Source organism: Dasypus novemcinctus, chromosome 10 (assembly GCF_030445035.2).
Source record: "Dasypus novemcinctus isolate mDasNov1 chromosome 10, mDasNov1.1.hap2, whole genome shotgun sequence".
NCBI lineage: Eukaryota > Metazoa > Chordata > Mammalia > Cingulata > Dasypodidae > Dasypus > Dasypus novemcinctus.
Genome location: NC_080682.1, coordinates 57,271,312 through 57,293,913, shown reverse-complemented (window position 1 = coordinate 57,293,913; position 22,602 = coordinate 57,271,312). Strand labels below are relative to the sequence as shown.

The 22,602-nt window shown below is 47.5% G+C and overlaps 1 protein-coding gene across 2 annotated transcripts in view; it reads right to left on the bottom strand.

Moving 5' to 3' along the window:
- Positions 1 to 994: 994 nt before the first annotated feature.
- Positions 995 to 22,602, bottom strand: part of ELF5 (E74 like ETS transcription factor 5) — a 31,048-nt gene continuing 9,440 nt past the window's right edge. For both annotated transcript variants that reach the window (XM_004446854.4, XM_012522398.4), the window contains exons 3-7: positions 13,687 to 13,920; positions 11,968 to 12,018; positions 3,977 to 4,045; positions 2,765 to 2,960; positions 995 to 2,329 (exon numbers count right to left, since the gene is read on the bottom strand). In XM_004446854.4, coding sequence (XP_004446911.1) covers positions 2,233 to 2,329; positions 2,765 to 2,960; positions 3,977 to 4,045; positions 11,968 to 12,018; positions 13,687 to 13,920 — 647 coding nt within the window. In that variant the 3' untranslated portion in view covers positions 995 to 2,232. The remainder of the gene's footprint in view (positions 2,330 to 2,764; positions 2,961 to 3,976; positions 4,046 to 11,967; positions 12,019 to 13,686; positions 13,921 to 22,602) is intronic.

Below are 22,602 nucleotides of genomic sequence, written 5' to 3'. Positions count from 1 at the left end.
GCCACCAAGTGTGTTGGCAACTCATCATGGCAGCCCTCGGAAACTGATAGGAAGAGGATGCTGGTTTAATGATTCTGCAAAATGAAAACTTGTTGATAATTTCTTGTTCTCTGAATTGCCTGATGCCCCAGAGATGGGGAGTGGGGCGTGGGCAGTGGGGGGAGCAGCGTGTCTCTGCGGTGTCCTACTTCTCAGTCCAGCCAGTCCACTCTGCCCCCGATTCTGCCTGTTCTGGAACCATTCAGGCCCTGCCATTCCCCTGAGCTTCTTGGTTCTGCTTCTCCTTCACTGCCAAGGCCTTTGCCCGAACCCTCCAGTTCTCTTCCTGTCGGCTAATATCCACTGTCCTGGAAAATCTCTTCTTTCAACCAGGATTGCAGGGTTTGAAGTCCATCTCATGAACTTGGTACTTACCTCTTCAGATGACCAGGATGGGGATCCCAAATTCAGAATGTAAAAGCATTCTGGATGTTTGAAAAACAAAATAAAATGAAACCAAGCTGGATGGCAGTGGGCAGCCTGCATGCCAGGAAGGGAATAGAAGGCGGTTACCAGAGAGTTGCTCTATCCAAAGGCAGCTTCTACTTAGCTCCAAGAAATTAGGCCACAAGTGACTGAAAACTAGGGTTGCCAGATCTTTAGATTTTTAAAGAGAAGATGGAAATTTGGATTTTTAGATAAATTTCCTGATTTTTAAAGAAGACACTTAATTCATAGTAAGAAACAAAACTTCACAACAAGCAAAAAGAAAACAAAAAAATGTGTACACCAAACATACCTGTTGACCTTGCTGGCTGAGGGGTCCTGATTTGTGATGGGGACCCCTGATGTATGATGGAAAGGTGGTAGGTAGGACCAATCCATGAATCTCTTGAATCTTTGGACTCTTTAACAATCTCCCTAACCACTAGGAAACAGAAGGGTTATCAAAGCTCTTGCCCGCTCTCAATGTTTTGCTGAGTCTGCCTTGCTGAATTTAACAATACAGAGACAGTTGAGCCTGTTAAATATTTTATTCACATTGTTTACAAACTCTATCCACTTGGAAAACACAGGAATCCAAAAATAGGTTATTTTACAGCAATTCACATTATTTTAAAAGAAGTCAGCTTTTGAAGTCAAACTCTAAGCATTGAAGTCTCCGGCCTGTATCGCGGTTCAGTGCCTCTCACTTGACTCTTCCTGCTCCGAGGAAGTAGAAGCCAGAGGGCAGTCCACCTGGCTGGAGGTCGTCGGTGACTTACAAACCAGGGACTGATGAGAAAATGTCAGTGCAGACTTTAACCCGTGAACGTTTATTGGTGTCGATTCACTGTCACTTTTTGTCAAGGAAGTATGTTTTAGAGTGCGAGTACCCAGTAGGGGGGAAAACAGAAGAAAATGGACATGCAATTTCATTGGCCATTACAGAGTTTTGGGACATTTCCAATTATATCTTGGCCAGAGACAGAATTAATGAATTATGATTTTACCAGGGTGGCTTGATTTATAGAAAGAGCGGTGATTTTGAAATTGATGCAAGTGTCTGTTGACTGCATAGCTGATGCCGGCCACCAGTTAGGAAAGGGAGAAGAAGTGCAGTAACAAATATTAACGAGACTAATGGGACGAGTCTGACTCCAGAAGGATGGCCGTGGTGTTTAGCTGAGTGGCCTGAAAGATGTTCTGGTTCAGAAACGTTCTAACCAGCTGTGCTAAATCCAATTAGTGTCCCAGCTTGATGGCTTAGTTCATTCGTTAAAGACACTTTTCTGTGGAATCTGACTTTGACAATTTAAAATCTAAAGTATGTGTGTCTTACCTACATCTCACCCTCTTCTACTCTATTAGCTACCAACTAATCACTTTTTTCCCTTTGTGAGCTGCCACAGGTAAACACTTGAAAACTTTTGAACCTTTGGGATAGAGGCACTGGATGAGTCTCTAATGGCGGAATTGGATCCTTTTTCTTTGAGCAGCACCAATGATATTGGTTGTTGTGGCTCTGCAATTCTTGGCTAAGGAAATATATTTGATCAAGGTACCATAACAGATCATCCTCTCCTCCCTTTAAAAAAAAAGGACTTCTTAAGGGTTGCTACCATCACCTCAAGTAGATAGCAACAACTCTGAATCCAAATGTAAGCATGTTTACAAGTTAAAAAAAAGTACACAAAACTTTCAAATGTCTATTGCAATCTGATTGTTGTAAAAGGCAGACATCCATAAAATGAGCTTGATGCAGGGAGCAGATCATAGCTTGTCTTCTTGCCACCCGTGTGCGTTTTTTCCAAATTTGTACACTAACCTTCGGTCGACCCGCTCCAAAATTCCTGTTTTATAGTAGTATCTGTGGGAGACAGTAGAAGTGAAATGTGGGGAGGGCTTGCACCCCGGCAAAACAACAGAACCATAAACACTCCCTCGCCCCTTTCCTCTCAGGTGACAGGACTGTTCTTGGGTTAGGCTGGAATTTTCACACCCTGTTATCAACTTACACTTAAACCTTTCCCAGACACCCTGAAGGCCGAACCTGGCTGTGCTCGGTTCAGAACGTGTTTTGTGTGTGGCTGTGTGAGGTGGCCTGGATTCAGAGTGATCCCCAGGGATCACGGCCAAGCACGAAAAGGGGGGCGTGTCACTTCACAAACCATAATCCTGCCTGTTTTTGTCTCATGACCTTCTGATTATCAAGTAAAAAGCTGTGAAAACACTGTAATTTTGTATGGCCGGCCATTTTATATAACTGCTTGAAGGCTTGTGGTGTTTCGTGAGATTAACTTACCTCAGAGCTCTGCTCAACTTTTCATACGTCATTCTGTCATTTTTCTTCCTTTGTCCCCACATCTTTGCCAGGGCTTCTGATTTAACCACCCGAAAAATGCCTTGTTCCCTGTCTTCCCATTCCAGAATGCCACAGTTCTCTTCAGGAGATAGAAGCAGGTCTCGCACAAACTCCCATAGATGAGAGCTTTGGAGGCCTTTTGAGAAGGGGAGAAAGTTAGTTACTTGAATTCTTTTTATTTTTAAGAGAAGAACTGTGCAAGTTCTCGTTAACCTGTGGGAACTACTGCCACGTGGGGATATTGCCTGTAGTTATCAACAAACATTCTACCTGGAACCTTCTGGAGCCAGGAAATGGCTTCCTTCCATCACAGTAGTTGTAATTTACATTGATTGGCAACATCGTGGCTCACAGGCCTTCCTTTCTCTCTGGAACTATGGAACTGATTCTTAAGGAATTGAAGAAATGATGGTCAGATGGTCTTCTCACTTTTCTTTCTGAAGGTAGTGTGGCTGTACTAAGATTTCATAGCCACAACTGTCTGGGCAGACCAATCCCACAATTATGCTTTTGATGAAAAGCTGATATTTCTCTTGTTCTATTATAGAGTGTTTAAGACTGGCCTTGGGTTCTGAATCTGCCTCTTCCTAACCCTTAACTTTGACAAGTTACTTAGTCTTTCTAGTTACCTCGCCTGTAAAATGGGGATAATGAGAGTACCTATCTCATAGGATAGGTGTGAAGATTTAGTGATTCCATATATATCAAGTGATTATGCTGAAGCATATGATAGAAAGCATTCTCTACACACACCAAATTTGTGAAATTGCAGGCCTGCCTTTGTGTTAGGAAAGGCTAGCAGCATTGCCTGCTCTCTGTGGTTTCTTTACTACCCTCCTCTGAGTACTTCAGTGAAAAGGACCCACAGTAGACTTTTAACCCAAGAAAAATAAGCACTTATTCAGAAATGCAACATGGGTTGAATATTTGTCTTACTTCTTCACTTTAACTGGTATCATACCATTTCCAAGTGAAAAGAAGTAAATTTGAATTTAATAATATTTTTTTAAAGTAACCATCTCTTTCTCCACTATCTTCCTTAATTAACTGGTCCCAGGCAGATGTTTAGTTTCCAAGCTTACTAAAGTAGATTACTCAGTCCATGAATGGTTTGGAGAAGTTGGGAATGAAAAATAGCATCTTTGCCCTTACTTGTTCGACTATGACTGTGACAGTCTTGACTCTTGATGCCACTTGTTTTCAAGCAACTGGAATCAGCATCTGAAATAGAATGATTTATACTGGTAGAAAGGATTGTGGAGGCCACATTAGGGCCTCAAATCACACTGAAAAGTAACCAAATATTCATTGGCTGCCTTCGCTGTGGGAAAGCTCTGTGCTAGGCACTTTTGGGGTAGTTAGTAGATGGAGATGCAGAGACGCCTAAGACACAGTGTTTGCCTTAAAAAGGATGTGGATTCAACGTCCACCACGGACTGTGTACCAAGTTAATTCACCATGGTTTCTGCTGACAAGGAATTAAAGGACTAAGGGGGATGAGGGGACACAAGCGAATCACTCATTGTTTGAAGTGCAAAGAAAGAAACAATTTGTCAGAGAATGAGGGTGGGGAAGAGGGCCGACTTTGGATGGGATGGTAGAGATGAGGAGGGGGGAGAGCGTTCCAGGTTGAAGGAACGGCGCACGCAAAGCCCTGCCAGCTGAGCGTACAGGTGGGGCAGGCGTGCGGGCACCTGGGGACAGTGGTAGGTGAGGATGCTGGGAGGGGCTGCTCGCAGGTCAAGGAGGGCCTTCCTTGTCTTAGGGTTTTGCTCAAGGTGTAAAGGGAAGACTTTGGAATTTGACATGATCCACATTTTAAAAAGATACATCTGGCTACTGTGTTGTGAACAGAATGGAAGGGACCCAGAAAAAGCAAAAGGACTAGAACTTAGGAACAGTAGACAGCGAGGTGTGAGCTTAATTCTACGTTCAATAATAACTCAGGCTGTAAATAACCATCTGAGATGCCTGTAGTGTGATATAAAACAAAAAGGGGGTACCGGGTCTCCTCTCCGCTGCCCCATGTCAAATCTCGGCTCTCTTATCTGCCTCACTCCTCCGGTTTTTTCCTGAAACACGCAGGCACATTTCACCTCAGGGGTCCCTAAACCGAGGAGGCTCTCGCCTTTGTTGTCTGCAGTATTTCCACCCTCACCTCAGTCTTTGCTCACAATCACCTTCTGACTACCCAAGTTGCCCACACTCACCCCTACCCAGTACTCCAAGTCCATTTCCTTTACTCTGTTTTCTTGGCTGTAACATTCATCACCTTTGAGCATCGTGCGTAACCTCCTTATTTACTTAGTTCATTGTTTGTTCTCATGACAGCAGAGGGATCTGTGTTTCCAGCGTATCCACCCAGCACCTAGCACGGTGCCTGCCATGTAGTAGGTGTTTAGTAAGTAGTAGTGGAATGAGTGAAGGAGTGAATGTGTTGTCAAGGGAAGGAATGGCGTGGACTGTGAGTCCTGTGCACCTCAGCCCTGCCCAGGGTGACCCAGCGCAGAGCAATTGGGCCCTGTCTCTCTGGGCTTACCATGCTGCAGTGGCTCCCTGTGGTGTCAGGTTGAAGGTGGCCATGCTAGACCTTCACAAACTGACCCCACCAAGCTGTCCAGCCTTATCTCTTGCTGCTCTCCAACTTCTTCCCTTCCTCTGGGCAAGATGGTCCCAACAGGACCAGTTCTCTCATTGGGGCTTGGCTTTCTCCTGCCTCAGGGCCTTTGCACAGACTCTCTCCCCTCTCATTTCCACCTGGCCAACTCACACTCTCCCAAGGCCTCTTCAGGAGGCCTTCTCTGAACTTTCTGTCTGAATTAGAGCCCTCTCCACCCCCCAGCACCTGTGTGTTCTTTGGAATCACAGCACTGGTCCCACTCTACCGTCAAGATTCATCTTGCCTCTTTTTCCCCTCTACTAACAAGTGATATTCATGGAACATTTACTAAATGTAAATGTTCTTCACATATAGTATCTCATGACAACAACTCTGTGTATTCAGTTCTATTGTTATTAGGAGGAAACTGAAGCCCAGAGTTTAAGAATTTCATCCAAAGTGGCGGAGCCAGGAATCGAACCCTTAATAGTCCCATTCCAAAGCTATTGTCCATAATTACTACTCTATTGTGTTTTTCATAATAGATGTTCAATAGCTATATAACGAATGAATTGATATTATTATTATTAGTTAAGATTTATTGAGCATTTACATTGCTGGGCACGTACTTAATCTCACCACCCTTTCGATGCACACTTATTTTATTATGCCCATTTTACATGTAAGAAAACCAAGGCATTGCATGGTTAGGCAGCTCACTATAGGTCATTCACACGTTCATTCATAATTATTTATGCCTGATTTTTCTAGGCACTGGAGACACAGCAGGAAACAAAACCAAGTCTCTACTCTCAGGGTCTTACATCCAAGTAGGTAGGAACAGTCAACAAACAAACAAATAGGCAATATTGCAGTTGGTATTAAGTGCTATGGAGAATAATAAAGCAGGGTGGGGGGAGAGAGAGTGATGCTGCAGGGGGTGGTGAAGGTCTGTTGTGGAGTAGGACCAAGGGAAGGCTTCTCTGATGGAGAGACGCCTGAAGCAGGACAGGCCTGAGCCTGGGGGTGTGTGTGGGAAGCCCCAGCACATCGCGTGCCTGCCGGGAGGTGGAGATGAGGTGCTGCCAGTCATTCTGAGGTCAGCCCCTTCGGTGCTAATGAGGTACTGTCCGGCCCACTGGGGTGTATGCTGACCTGAATGCATGCCTTTGGATTCTGGGGTCCTTCTGCCACTTCTCGGACCTTCATATATTATAATGAGGAACTGATGTGGATAAACAGGTAGTGTGTGCAACCACAAATGCCAGCCCAAGTAAAATCAGTTGCAAAAGGAGACTGCCCCCGGGTAGAGAGAGGTGAGTCAGATGGGAAGGGCTGATAGTGTCTCATCCTGGTAAAGAATTTTGTCCTTTTGTCTGATTGAATGCCTTGCTACACTGCATCAACTGCACAGCAGACCTATCTGTTTGTTTTTTTTTAAAGAGTGAAAACAAATGGAGTCATAGAAATAAAAGAAGATGAATGATTAACCTGTGAACAGACAATAAGCTTTCATTGAAATGCTAAAATGGAACAAAGTAGGAAGAAAAAAGACTTAATGTTTGTAATTTCCCCATGTGTTTTGGTTGAAGGCTATTTGGCTTGACAGGACCAGCCCAGATTGGGTCAGAGGCGGGTGGGGTTATGGGGACGGAGGGAGTTTCTCCTTGCAGGTGATGGTTTATCTGTTCCTAGTTCTGCCATGTTGGTTTGAAAGCACTAGATTTGCAGCCTTGCTTGGCTGGTGGTGTTGGTGGTGGAGTGGGGGGCAGAAGGGGCTGAAGTCATGAGCTCAGTGTCGATGTTGAGGCAGGTTCCCAGATCAAAACCTCCGTCAAGGGTGGCTGGAGGCACCAGTGGCATCCTGAACCCACGAATTCCTCCTGTGAGTGCTTCTCTGGGGGCAGCCTTCTTCCTTGCTCCCAACTGTCCTCATCTCTAATGAGTGCCTGCAGCCTGGTGGGGTCGTGGCCCTCGGCTCTCTGTTGTCCGTGTGATTTGGAGAGGTTTGGTTGGCCCCAAGAACCAAGACTTTTTAAATATGGCTGAAGGCTATATTCTCAGTTGTTGATTGAAATCATGATCGACTGTCCTCCAGAAGCAGGACTGGGGGGCCTGATTGGCAGGCTCTCCTGAACAAGCTCACCATGTCCCATCCTGGTGCTGCTGGCCCAGTCAGCACCCCCAGGTCAGGAAGGCGCAGGGAAGCTCTGGGGCTCGGAAGTATGGAGGGTTCTGCAGGGAATCCAGGACTGCAGCCTTTGCTTTCAGTCTTGGTCTCCATTGGCGTTTCTTCTGTGGAGGTGTGTGTGGGACTGATAGAGAGAAGAGATGAAGTAGAAAGGGGCTGGTGTGCTTCACTTAGGCCTGTTCTGACCGGTCCATGGCTCTTTGGACCTGGGCACTTGTCAGCAGGTACTAAGGTGCAAATCATCCTGACCTCTGAATCATGGTGGAGCTGGGCGCAGAGCTAGAAGTGTCCCCAGCCCTTGGCTGTAATCTGAGTGGGCAACAGAGTGGACAGAAGGGTCTGGCAGTGTGTGTGTACTCCGTGTGCATGTGTGTGCATGTGCATACACGTGGGTTGCACAAGGTTTAAGAGCATAGTTTTTGAGAAAATGATTTGGAATCCCAGCTCTGTACTTACTTGCAAGTTACTGCACCTATGCCTCAGGTTTCCTCAGAAGCAAATGAGGATAACAATCCTATCCAATGGAGTTGTGATGAGCAGTAAATGATTTAGTGTAATCACAGTACTTGGCACTGTACTGGCACATAGTAGGTACTTAATAAATGGTAAAAATAGCCATTAATTTCCATTAGAAACCCAATGGGAACACTGCTTGAAACCCAGGGAGTCTGTGGCCATTTGAGATTATTTATGAATCCCCCAAAAAGAAAGATTATGTTTGTAAACTAATCTATTCCCCTGGGTGTGATACTCTTTGATTGCATTAAACTCAGTTGAGGTGTCTTTGATTAGATCACCCGTTAAGATTGCTTTGAGGGCTTTTTGATTTGACCATGCCAGTCAGGTGTGACTCAGGTTGGGTCCCAGTCCCCTGGGTGCGTCTGATATAAATGGACATCCACACAGACCCACACGCACACAGGAAGAGAGAGAGGTCTGTCATTTTTTATCTGGCAATGTGACAGAAAGAAGAAGTTTCCAACAGCTGAAGCCCTGGGGAGAGATGAGTCATTTTGCCTGTTAGTTTACAGCCGAGACTGGGGAGAACAGCTGAGGCTGATACAGGAAGCCCTGTGCCAACTGCAGCTGAAGTCAGGAGCAAGCAGAGGAGCGAAGCCTCAAGAGGAAGAGGAAGCCCGGGGGCAAGGCAGAGACCAGCCAGAGCTCAGCCACCAGCTTGCTTCAGCACGTTGCAGCTGATTTTGGTGAGAAAGCAACCTTGAGGTGGACTTTTTACAGCCTTGTAACTGTAAGCTTTTTATGCCAAATACCCTTTATAAAGCCAACAGATTTTGGTATTTTGCATCGGCCCCTTTTGGCAGACTTTGTCCTCGATTGGCCAGGCCTTCGCCTCTGGCTGGCCTCTTGGTTCTGGGCCAGGGGGGTGTCTGAGACCGTGACGCATCATCTGCCTGACTTGGAGCCTTAGGCGTGCTGACCCTACGTTCTGGGCTTTCTAGGATGGACTCACGTAATTTACCAATCTGCCATCTTCATATCTACCCTCGTGTCCATTGAACTACATGTGAGGGCTTCAATTTTGGGAAAGTGTGGCCATCAGGTCTGGGAGAGTCAGAGACTGGCCTCAGGTGCCCATGAGATGGCCATGGTGTCCTGGAGCTACTGGCAGCAGAAGCTGGAAGATGACAGAGCCTGAGGGACTGGCTTTCAGGTGGACTCACCAGATGCCTTAGCCTGAGTTCAGGCTAGAAAGTGTGCCTCTTTCAGTCACAGGAGACGGACAGTGCCCACACCAGGGTGCCTAGGGCAGCCTCCGTCAGTAGGTCTGTCTGTATGATTGCATGCTTCAGAGATGCCAATTCTACCTGCAACAGCTTCTCTCCATCCCCTCCCTACTTCTTGGCCCACGACACCATCAGGACTCTGCTGAATAAGTAGCCTCCTCGCTAGACTCCCTTCTGATCCAGACACAGCAGCCAGAGGGATCTTCTTAAAATGTAGACTGGATCTTGTCATTTCCATGCTTACAACCTTCTAGTGGCTTCCTAGCATACTCTGAATGAACTGCAAGCTCAGCTGCCCATAAAGCTGTGCAGGATCTGCCTTGGCCTGTTCTTGGCCTCGGCTCCCACTGCGCACTCTGCTGATGCTCGATCTACGCTGTCCGACTCTGTCATGACGTAAAGAGAGCTCAACATGTCCAATATGGAAACCACTAATGACATGTGGCTCCGCAACACTTGAAGAGTGGTTAGGGTGGCTGAGTTGAATTTTTATTTAATTGTAATTACTTTAAATAGCCATGCATGGCTAGCGGCTACCGAATTGGACAATACAGCTCTTCAATCCTCTGGTCTTTTTTTGGCTCTTGCTCAAAGTCCCAAGTTGGTTCCTGCCTCAGGTGCTTTGCACTTGCCATTCCTTGTCACCTTTGCCCCCATCTCTTCCTGGCTGATTTCTGCTCATGCTTTAGGCTTGATTGAAATATCCCTTTCTCCAAGAAGTCTTCCCCAGACCCCAGGTAAATTGTGATCTTTCCTCCATTACACACAAACCACTCTGCCCTTCTTTGTAATATCATGGTTTGTATGTACATATTTAGTATTGTGATATTTGTTTAGTGTTTCTCTCCCCCGCCCGCCTTTCTCCATGACAGCAGGATCTAATTTGCCTCATCATTGCAGCCACCGGACCTAGTTCTGGGCTTGACACATAGTAGGTGTTCAATAAAAGTTTGTTGAATGAATGAATGAATGAATACAGAAAGAAATTGATGAGGAGAGCAAAAGGATTAAGGACTTCGGATTTGGACACACCTGGGTCATCTGCCACCTTCTAACCATGTCACCTTTAACACTGAAGCCTTACCTCCTACACCCGTGGAAAGGGAAGGGGCTGGTCCTTGTCTCATAGTGTTAGTGGGAGGGCTACTTTAGACAGTGTCCATCATTGTTGTTGCTCTTATTATTATTATAGCATTGAATCTATTGTAGCTAGTTATATATTCAGGTAACACCTACTTCTAAAGAGCTTAAGTTATCTTTAATTTAAAAAGACAGTAAAATAAAGAACTTAAGGGACAGAATATCTCTTCCTAGCTCATTATCTTCCTTATGCCACGAGGAAGGCCGGCCGGTGAGTGATTCCCATTGATACGAAGTGAAGATGCTGACATCTGGAAAAAATGTTGGTCAGGTCAAACTCACCACTACTTAGAGACTAAGAGCAAACGCCGGGCCTCAGCCACCCTGCCGGGTGGACAGAGGCGCAGTAATGGCGCCAGGGCCTGGGAAGGCTCATTTTTCCTGGGAGCTTAGCCTGGTTGGACTGGGTGGTGAAAACCCGGGGTTGCATCCCCAGGCTATGGCGAAAGCATAAAAGGGGATTTCACCAGAACCAGGAAATGGTGTGGGAGCTTTGCTGACCCACGGGAGGAGGTGCAAGCCCTGCGGGCCAGTGGGTAGGAAACCTCTCAGGAGGCAGAGTGGCTCTTGTGAGGGGCAGCTGGGGTCGGAGGGGCCGGGAGCACCCGTTAAAACCTGCAGGATGTGATTCATGGACTTGGCTATCCCTGTGCTAAAACTCCAGACAATAAAACCTTCATTAACTATGGAGTCCCTAAACCCGAATCCTCAGCTGATTGTTTGGGACTTTATTTTAAGGAAAGCAAAGCTAAATCTTAAGAAACAATCCCTCTGTCCCTGCCCCTCACGCTTACACCTCTCAGAAGCCTTAGAGATCCCTGCCCTCTCTTTGCAGCTGAATGAGCTGAAGTCCGTGGAGGGAGGAGATCTGTCCGGGATGCATGTCCTCCTGTCCAGCAGGACAGGGCCTGTGCATGTGAGCCCAAAATGATAGCAACAGTAATGATCATCTTTAAAAAATAAAAGCTACCAGGCTCCCTTTTCTAAACCTTCTCCACTGGCAGAAGTGAAACAGTGAGGGTTAACATTCAGAATCAACATGGGCATTTGAGATCCTTGATCCCCTTAGAATTATAAACTCGACCTGCTTAGTGAGCTCAATTCTTCATAAACATTATCAGCCGCAAGGCCTCTGACCTTTAGTGGTTTTTATTATTGCTAATGGCTGGCAGTTTGGAGAGCATCTGTACTGCTGGCACATGCCAGCCACTTGGATGCATTGTTTCTTGCCACTACCCAGCAAAGGTCACACCATTTATATGCAGGGAAACTGAGTCACGGGGGGGATAAGTAACCTGTGAAGCCAGGGGGCAGCCTCAGACCTGTCGGATTCCAAGCCCCTTCCTTGCTCTTTCCACCACTTTTATCTGTGCTGTCTTCTGCAAGTTTGTGGTTATCTCAGTTGATCAACCTTTAGTGTGGTCCTAAAAGAGGGATCAAGGCAACGCTCCCGACATTGGTTACTTACAGTCTTTGATGGCAGCCTTGGTCTCTTCAGTGTCATTAAAAAAGGAGTAACCTGGGAAAGAGAAAGAGATCCACCAGCCATGCCATGCAGGCCCAGTTTCCTCTACCAGGCCAAAAAAGGACGTGTTGGGGAGAAAGGCAGCGACTGTCCCATCGAGGGGTAGTTTCACTTCAGAAGGAAACTTGGAGACCCCCGGGCCCTTACATGGCCACCCTGGAGACACACTCGAGGGGTGACGCTCTCCTCGTTTTTGAAGGTCACTTGGCACCTGGGGCCAGGTATCTTGCGGCCTCCGTGGATTCTCTGAGTGGGCAAGTGGGGAGTGAGGCTGGGCCCAGGACCTGGAAGGGCTGGCTTCTGAGCTGGGCTGGCCACTGGCCCCATGTGGCCACTGGCCCACTCAGTCTCTGGGCTAGTTGACCTCTGTGCTTTGGATGCCTACCGCGTGCTGGTCAGAGGGAAAGCGAACACGAGGCCACTCTAAGTGCAAGCACCTCTACGAAGGCCAAGCCTAACGAGGAGTTGGAAGACTGTCAGGGCCTCGGCTCCTCCTCTGCGGAGTGGAGCTGAAGGAAGAGTTTTAGATCAAGTGTCCCCTGGTAGCAGCATGAGCCCTAAAACCCCACGTGCCAGCCCAGCATGCTGGGCCTGGAATGCCCCCAGCTCCCGCCGTCCACACGTTTGTGTCCTACCCCGTCAGAGCCCTTTTGGTGGGGCAACATAAGGCCTAAACTCGGTAATTCACTGTCCAAACAGAGACTCTTTTGAGGATGGACGGCAGCAGCATTACATTAATCATAATTAATAATATTGATCTTTAATAATACACTCCAGTATAACAGGTGAAAATAGGATTTGTCCTGGGAGAATTGGGACATTCTGTAACTTTGGTCACACTCGAGGAACATTAAAGGGGGAATTCAGATGGAACAGATGAGTGGAAAAGACAGTTTTACTCAAAACAGCACTCCCTCAGGCCTGACAGACAGCCTGGAGTTTCACCATTGCTCGTGGCTTTGGACCCCAGGGATTTCTTACGATAAGAAGAGGCAATTCATGGTCTTTGAAAAAAGAGTTGGTTTTAAGTTTAGTTAGTCTTGCACAGAGCCCCGAGATACTGGAGCCTTTGCTATTTCATGTGACAGTTGCTGAAGAAGGCAGGTGCCTGTGGGTGAGTGCCCCAGCAGAGGGGCTGCCCACAGCCTGGAGACATGCTCTGGCAATGCCAAGCTGATGCTTGCATGACGGAATTCCTTCTTTCCTGGGATTCTAGTGCAAGGGCATTCCCTTGGGAGGGCTGGGAATGGAGCCTTGAGCCTCCCTGAGCTGCTCCTTCTCAAGGAAGCACCCACTCTGGTGAAGGGCCGTAGGCCCAGGCCACTGCTCCCAGCTCTTGGCAGGCCACTGTCATGCACGCAACCAAGCAGGGACTGGGGGCCAGGGAAGGCAGGCCTGTCGGCCCCTTCACCCTCAGAGTGCGTGGCCTCCAGGCACAAACTAAGCCGTACTCGAGGGCCACCACCCTTAGCTGTCCTGCCTCAGCACTCGTGAGGAGGGGGCACCGGGCGAGAGGTGGGAGAGTCGGAGCCTGGAAGGGCCCTCCGTGGTTTTCCCCGCCCTACAGCAGGAATCCCCCCCGCAGCACCCCCGCTCCCTCCCGCCCTGTCCCCGGCCCCTGCACCAGGCCTGGCCTCTGGCCTCAGCCCCGGGGACACCGACCTTGCGTGCGGATGTTCTGGAGGATGAAGTAGAGGTACTCCCCGCAGATGCCCGCGGCCTCGATGAACTCCTCCTGCGTCATGCTGCACAGCTGCAGGCCGCTGATGTTGAAGTGGCAGAAGGAGATGCAGTTGGCGTCCAGCTTGTACTGGTCGCAGCAGAACTGGAGCCATTCCCAGACGTGGCGCTTGGTCCAGTACTCGGGGTGGACGGAGGTCCAGTAGGAGTCGCAGGCTGTAGCGGAGGAGGGAGGAGAGGGGGTGACGGGCCCTCTGAGGGAGGCGCTGGTCATGGTCACACCCCTCCCTCTTAGGACCCTTTGTCCAGTGAGCTGCAAGGGCCTCCAGGCCGCCTTCTGTTCCGCAGGGAAAACCAGAGGGGCTGGATGCTAGGGCGGACTTTGGGGATGGAGAAGGGTGAGAAGGATGAGGACTCGGTTGTGACTTGGGTGTGCCCAGGCCTGGCTCTGGTGCTTAGAAAGAGGTGGGTTAGTGGAGAAGGAAAGGAAAAGTTCCTTCACTTATTTAGCTTTAGGAAACATGGTGTGAGGGGCAGAGGCCTTGGAATCTGAAGGGCCTGGGCTCAGATCCTGGTTCTGCCGCTCTCCATTAGGGTCATAGCCTCAAACATTTCAACCTCAGTTTCCTCATCTGTGAAATGGGGATAACTTGTTCAACTCACAGAGCTGCTATGGAGTTTAGGACTAAGGTCTAGTGGACTGCCCAGTACCCATAAACATCAATTCCATAGTTATTAAACGCCTGCTGTGTGCCAGGCGTCTGAAGCCTGCTGGAGTCCCTCTGCTTGTGTGGAAAGCCGCCCGACACGGGCTGGCTATTGGTTTGTGCCCAGCCTCCCATCATCGTGTGCCAAGGCCCAGGGTCTGGCAGACCTTGGATCACCAAAGCAGGCTCCTCTGGAGGAAGGGGGGAAGGGAGCCTTGGTTGTATCATTGTTGAGAGTTTTTTGGGTATTTTGAGAAATTTCTACCTTTGAGGGGAGTGCCCTTCATACCTTCAGAGGGATCCTGTAAGCACACAGAGGTGGGTACCACCCTGCCTTGGGGCTGGGAAGTGGCTCTTCCTGGCCCAGGGGCAGAGAGTGGGTCCTCAACAGCCCTCCCCAATGCCAGGAGAAACAGAAAAGGTGGCAGACACAGGGTATGGCAAAGGTGGGGTGTCAGGTACTTGGTTAGGCTCTTCAACAGACACAAATAATTCCTGCAACCACCATGGTGTTCATCCATTCATTCGTTCAATCATTCACTCATTCAGCAAAGGAGGACTTCAGCTTCCTCTATGGTAAAACGGGGATCCTGGTAGCCCCTAAATCATAAGGTTGTTTTGTGAATTAAATTATACACACACACACACACACACACACAAACACACTTAAAACAGAGCCTTATGATTTTAATGCTAAATTCAACATTATTGAAAACCTACTATGTATGAAGCAATAAATTTGGTACCAAGGATTCACGGTGACTAAAATTTGGTCCCTATCCCAGGAGTGACAGATGAGGACCTAGAGGGTCATGGAGGACTCGCCCAAGATCCCACAGTCAGTATGTGGTTGAGCTGGGATTTGAACCCCAGTCTGAACTTGAAAGCCATTGCTCTTTCCATTCCATCATACTGGTCCTCAGAGGGTCAGCACAGAGAAGAGATGAACACGGAGACAGGGACAGAGGCAGAAGGAGAGCTAGAGAGAACGAGAATGCCCTAGGAGAAAGGCAGAGAGGAGAGTACACATGTGCTTCGTTTAGGCTGAGTGGAGCACAGAAAGTGTCACTCAGGAGTTGGACTTCATTTCTTTCTACAGCTGAATAATATTCCCTCCAGTCCTGATACAACAACATGGATGAACCCTGACGACATCACGTTGAATGAAGTAAGTCAGACACAAAAGGACAAATGCTGTGTGATCTGACTGATATGAAATGATTGGAATAAACAAACACATAGATCCAGAGTCTAGAACACAGGTTACCAGGGGGTGGGAAGGGATAGGAAATGGAGAGTTAAGGCTTAAAATGTGTGGAGTTCTGTATGAAATGATGGAAATGCTTTAATAATAATGGATGGTCATGATCGTAGCACAACATTGTAAATGTAACCAATAGCACTGAAATACATATATTTTTGAATGTGGTTAAAAGGAGAAATGTTAGGTCATATATATGGCAATAGAATAAAATAAAATAAAACCCATGGAACTTCTTCTCTACACAATTAGTGAACCCTATGTTAAACCATGGACTATAGTTAGTAGTACAATTATAAAAATATGCTTTGGTCAATTGTACAAATGGACCACACTGATGCAAGGTATTAGTAATAGGGTGGCATATGGGAATCCTGTATTTTATGCATGATTGTTCTGTAAATCCACAATTTGTCTTTTACTATCCCCCTTTAAATACTCTATTTGCTGCCACTGCCTCTGACAGAGACATAGCGCCTCCAATCCCGGGAGCAAGGCAGGACCTGGCTTCTCTACCCTGTCAGGCACTCCTGATCAAAGACCCACCACGTGCCCGCCACGGGCCCACGGTCCTTGGCTACATATTCTCATTTTCTCATATCCTCCAGCAATTATCCAGTAGGTGTGATCAGGCCATTTCACTAACAGGCTCCCTAACACTCAGAGCCTTCCAGAAATTTTTTTTCAACCCTGGAGTGAATTGAGGGGAGGCATCGCTTTAACAATGGATTCATTTTCATTTTTTTAGATTTTAAGTTGGAATTCTATATGTTCCTAGATCAAAGAGTCGATATTTTAACGAGCCGGTGGAGGCCACTGTTGCTGTCTCTACCTTGTGGATGAGGAGCGCGAGGGGGCAGACAAGGCCGGTTGCTTCTCTTCTTGCCCACCGGCCACTGGCTGGAGCTTTGCACTGGCCCATGGTGGCTGTTTTGTGACTAAGCAGGGACTCCTGGGAAAAATGGGGTGGCCATTCCTGTGCCTGATCTGTGGTTACATCTACTGATTTCTGGCTTGAATAAACCCAGGGAGCTTTTGGACTTTCCTGGTATTCTGATGAAAGATGGTTATAAGCCTTGAAATTCTTCAGTCACTGGTTCTGAGCTGGGCCCTGACTGAGATGGCTATCAGTGGGCTGCGGTCGGAGGCCACAATTTATTCCTTTCCATGGAAAGGCTTTGCCAAGTTTCCGTCCCCTCCCCCCTCCACTTCTACCCCCTCGTTATTTTCTTTGGTGTTTGAAGAGGGCCATATTGTTTCTGGAAGCCAAGAGGACCTTCAGGATTCAGAGAAATGCCTGGGGTAGCAAGTGGGCACCGACACTGGGAAGGTGTTGCTGGCACAGAATCTCTTCTCCTCACTTTCTCCTTTGAAGCTTGCCCACAGAGCAGGCTTTGTGTGCAGCTCTGGCTCCTGGAGGGAAGCCGGGAGCCAGAGCCAAGTGGTGGCATTCTCTATTCATCAGGAAAGCCTTTCCCACAAGCCCCAGAGCTGAAAACAAAATGGATGCCCTCAGCAACAAGGAGGGTAACAAAAGTCAACATCCATGGGGTGCTTCTTGGTTGTGGTGTGTTTCCACAGCCCTATCTGATTTTGTGCTTCATAAAAACCACCATGAGGAAGGCAGCAGAGGTGAGGCTGAGAAGGCCTACCTCACCCAGCCTGTCCTCACCTCTCCACTCTCCCCTGTCAACCCTAAGCTCCTGCCATTTTGGCCTTCCCTCAAGACTACCTGTTGTCTCAGAGCCTTTCAACAAGGGCTTCCTTTGTCTTGGATGTATTTTCCCACCTGCCATCTAACTAATTCCTGCTCATCCTTAAGATCACAGTTCTCTTACCCCTTCTCAGAGAGTAGCCTCCCACCCCCAGTCCCCCTTGTGTCCTTCTCAGAAAGGGTTCATGGCTGCCTTCCTCCCTGGACCATGAGGAACCCTGAGGCCCACCCAGCTAGTTTTGCTCAACTTGGATCAGGAGTGCTTCGAACCAAGTCCAGCACATTCCAGGGGCTTGGTGATGGTGACTGACTGACCAAATGACGGATTATGATCTCCCCTTAACAGGGGAGACAGCGGAGGTTCTGAGAGGTTACGTGACATTGCTAAGGTCACACAGTTAGTCAGTAAGGGAGTTAGGCCCCAAACCAACTCTTCCGTCTTTGCGTGATATCATGCTTTAACCTTTCTTGGTTGAGGAGGCCTCAGTTGGGCAGATGTCCCAAAGACTGACTGAAACAAGACTGGGAAGAAGATATATCTCTCTCTATATCTATGTCCATATCTGTATCTATGCCTACTGACATACGCACATGTATACACATTACCTATATTTTCTAGGTTTGGAAAATCAGAAAGAGGATGGAGAGACCAATGATGACAGTGTTTGCAACTCCAGTGAATGACATGAAGAAGACTCTTTAGCTACTTGGAAAACACGAATTCTAAGCAAATAAGAGAAGAGGAAGAGCGCCTACAGAACATATTATCTTTATGCATTGTCTGGAAGTGCCTCCCTTAATACATCTACTCATAAAATAATTGAAACTTTTTGGGGAAGCTGAGCTGGCCATTTTGCAGACCACTTGAGGACAGCATCCCACGCCCACAGGCCCAATCCAAATGTTCATGGGTCGCTATTAAGCAGCAGGCTTTGCCGGCTCCTTTGAAGTCTGAAGTAGGTCAGGACACTTCCTCTAAGGGCCAGACACATTGGGAAGGAGTGTTGGGGAGCTAGAGGGAGTTTTCAGCAATTCTGGGGTAAATTCTCATGGGTGATGCTATCATCGGGAATTATTTAAATTTAGAAGGAGAGATTTAGCTTTTCGGGCAGGACTGGTGCCCTTCAATGCTCGCAGGGCCAGTGGGTGGCACCTATGCCTCAAGATGCCCCAGATGGGGTTGGGGAGGACTGGAAAGCTCGTGCCAAAGTGGACAGTGGCTGCCCAATTCCAACTGACTGCTGCCACGCAGGATGCTAGACCCTGTGTTGCCAGGCCCAGATTGTTATTTGAAATCTCCTGACTTTGGTTTTGAAGTGCTGGCAACTTATTTAATAACAACAACAACTCTGAGGGTCAATCAAAAACTCCTGGTTGCCACTTTAAAATGTAGCATTCCACATGCTTTTGGACAGTTGTCTCTTTTGAAATTATTGTTTAGAGTGGACATGCTAGGACTTTTTGTTGTTTTTAGTTGAAAAGTATCTTCTTCAAATTAAAACTTATCCAGAACAAAAACAGAGCTGTTTTGTTGGGAGTGAGGGTAAGGTGCTAGTTGGCTTTGCCTCCTTAGCTCCAGGAGGCTCCTTGAAAAGTCACTGTTCTAGACCTTGAACCCAGGGTTTCTGGTTTTGAATCCCCCTCAAAGTTGAAAGAATGTGTGGTCTCACACGTAGTGGTCCTGCCTCCTTGGGACTCACCAGCAAAACAGGAATAATAAGACCTACCTCATATCCTGGTAAAAGGACTAAGTAGATTAATACATGCAAAGTTCTTAGAATAGGGCTGGGCATGTAGTAAGTGCTCATTTAATACCATCTATTTATACTTGTTAAGATTGGGGTTATGTGCTGGGTTTCCTACACCACCACCTTAATTGCATTTCCTCAAATACTTTCAGTATATTCTAAGGCCAGCAGCTTTGTTGCTGAGTCATTATTATTTATTTATTTTTAGGTACTGGGGCCAGAGTTTGAACTCGGGACCTCATATATGGGAAGCCAGCACTCAAACCACTGAGCCACATTGGCCTCCTAGCTTTGTTCCTTTCCAGAGCTTTGGCCTTATTTTCTTTGTGAAAAATAAGGAAATTGTATTAGAAACCACGCTTGTATTGCCAGCTTGTATTAGGTGGTCAATGCTGTCCTCTATAGTTCAACCAGTGGGGACAGGCGTGATTCTGTGTGACTTTGCGAAGTGCTTGATAATCGCGATGCACACTAGGCCTATGCTTCTGAAGTTGGGCAGGGGCTGTACCCCCCAGTGTGTACAGAGAGTGCCGGGGATAAGTGAAGCCAGATGCCTGTCATTGCACTCTTCAGGAGAAATGCCAGAAGGCGCGTCCCCTGATTTCCACCTCCATTCTTTGCGATAGACAAAGGACATATTCTCAGTCTTACGCAAAATTCTCTTTAAAAAAATAAGTCCCCTGGCCATCCCTTCCTCCTGGGTTGCTGTCCCGAAGCCCTTCTTGTATAGAAATTCTAGACCCAACACTGTTCATTCTCTTGGGGCCTCACTTGAAGTGAGGATTTTAAGGGAAATTTTGATTTTGACATGACAACAAAATAGATATGCCACAGAATGCAAAACATGCAGACTTGCGGAAAAAGTAGTTTGAGCTTAGAGCTTTGAGTTACGTCCCTATACTCTCTGGCCCAAGCCCAGGATTTGGCTAGGAAGAAAGAGGCAGACAGTCTGTGTCTTCTTCTCCTCTGCTGATCGGGGAGCACTGATGGGAAAGTCTGATCAGTTAGATGAACCTGCCAGCTACAGAGATTTAATCAAACTGTTGTTCCATCCCTCCATTCCACGACTCTGCCATCTGGCCTCCTGGAGAAGAAGGCACCTTCTGATGAGAGCCGCAGGTCTGCATGGTGTAACTGAACTTGGAGCACAGATAGACCTTTCATATTTGAAGGCCTGGCTCTTTAACGTATTAGCTGTGTAATCCTAACCAGGTGTCCTAACCTCTCTGAGCCTCAGCTGCCTTCATCTGTAAAATGGGAATAATAATAGTACCTTACCTCTTAGGAGGTTTTTTTGTGTATGTGAAAAGGAAATGAAATGATGCATGTAAAATAGTTACCCCACGACCTGGAAGACAGTAAACTTCCCGTGTAAGTGCGCTGTTATTAGCTACTATCTAGGACTACGCTGCTTCTCAGACAAATGAAACCTTCACTGGGGCATTGGTCGAACAACAAGACCCAGACTCTGGCTAGGAGGAGGCAGACAGTCTGGGTCAGAGGAGGCTTGAATTAGACAATTTTGGACCATAATTAGCATGATTTATTAGCATAGGGAGTTGGGAAAGTCTTTTGCCTGGGGCAGCATTTAAGAGAGTGGGCGAGTGGACCAAGCAGCACCATCAATTGTAGATTTGTCTCTAACAGGAAGGACTTTACGGGTGAAAATCTGAAATGATAAATTGTTTCCAGTTTCCTTGGGAGCTGGTCTGAATAGCCCTGCTTGGCTTTCCTTCGAAGCCTGTAGAATGATTTAGACCATGAAATGGAAAAATAAAAACAGGAGAAGTATAAGTAACCGGATGGAGAAAACACGAGAAGGGCAGGCTGGCTATCTGCAGAGACGCGTGGCCTTGGGAGTGTAGAGTTAGGCAGAGAACAAAGCTCCCTGTCACCTGCAGGGGACAGGGGAGGTGGCTGGTGGGAGGGCTCCACCCCGGGGGTGCTCCCGGCATTTGACTGTGGCCACAGGACTCCCTGCTGACTCCCAAGCAATTTTATATTTGTTTATCTGGTTTTGATTTAGAAATGCTTAACCTCTTTCCTCTGCACCTGTTGTCAATCTTCTACACCCAGGGCATGGATCTGAGAAAACCCCATGTGGGACCCAAATCACTCTCCCTGGTATTTTGGATATTAGTACCCAAGATCAGCGAGTTTTGCACCTTAAAAAAAAAAAAGCCCTTTCTTTGAATAAAATCTTGCTAGAAAATGCAGTGTACGATAATAGCTAACATATTTATCGAGTGCTGCACATGTGCCAGTCGCTGTGCTAAATGCTTCGTGTTTTCTCGTGTTATCCTCAGCACAGTGCTCTGAGGTCATTTAACACACCCTCCAGCGTATGAGTGAAGAATATAAGGCATGGAGGAATGCAATCTCTTTTCAAGGTCAAAGCAAATAAGTGGCAGAGCTAGGAGTGGGTCACATAGGTGTCTTTTAGCTTCCCAAGCCTTAATAATCACTGTGCTAAACCATCCCAAGAGATCAAGTGGAAGAGCCACGCCTGAGGGCTTGGGGCGGGGTGGAGTCCAGCCTTCTCAACTGTCACCCACCCTTTCTACGGTGGCCGCTGAGGGGTCTCCCAAGAACCCCTAAAGCGGTCCCAATTTAGAAATTTCTGCTGCGACAAAGTTAAACAAGATTCCAAAGCAAAGGAGGCACTGTGTGTTGGGATGGCCATCTCGACATTGGGGGGAAAGGTTTGTGGAGGTGCAGGCTGGAGCTCCAGAAGGTAGGGGTGAGGTCAGGGCCCTCATGACCTTTCAGATGTTGGCTTCTGGAACTCCATTGGAGAAGTAACCTTTCTGAAAAAAAAACCTCGTATGTATGTGAAACCTAGGCCGTCACCCCACTTTGGTACATTTTCCAGGGTTCATGTTTCTTTATTTTGAAACAGCTGAAGGGAAGGCCAGGGTGAGTGAATGCACTTCTATTGCTCTTTGCAATCTGTGACAGTCCACCTCCCAGCCTGCAGTGCAGCCAGCAGAGCACCGGGCAGCATGTCAAAGGCACAGACTCAGCAGCACTCTGCTAGAGCCATTCGAAGAGGTTGGAGGACAGCTGGTTTTCCTAACAGGGTTAAAGTGATCTTTCCTACCTTCCTGTGGTTAGGATTTGTCTAACGGACACCTCCTTTCTTCTTCCCTTTCCCTCCCATTGGTCTAAAAGTATCTCAGCTGTCAAAAAGTCTGAATTGGACAGGTTGAAACTGAGACCTGCATTGCTTTTGTTCAATATGAAAAATGAAGAGAGGCAAGAGAAGACTGAGTTCCGGCCTTGCCAGGGGGTGCGAGGTGTTCTGGCTGCCACGGCCCCTGCCAGGAGCCGGGCGTTCTGCCAACCGCTTTGTCTGCTGAGTCTCATTTAAGCCTCTCCACTCGAGGAGGCAGAGGCTGTTAGAGCTGAGGAAAGTGGATGAGACCTTAGGAAAACACCTGCCTGAGGTAACATGCTAGGCTGCGGCAG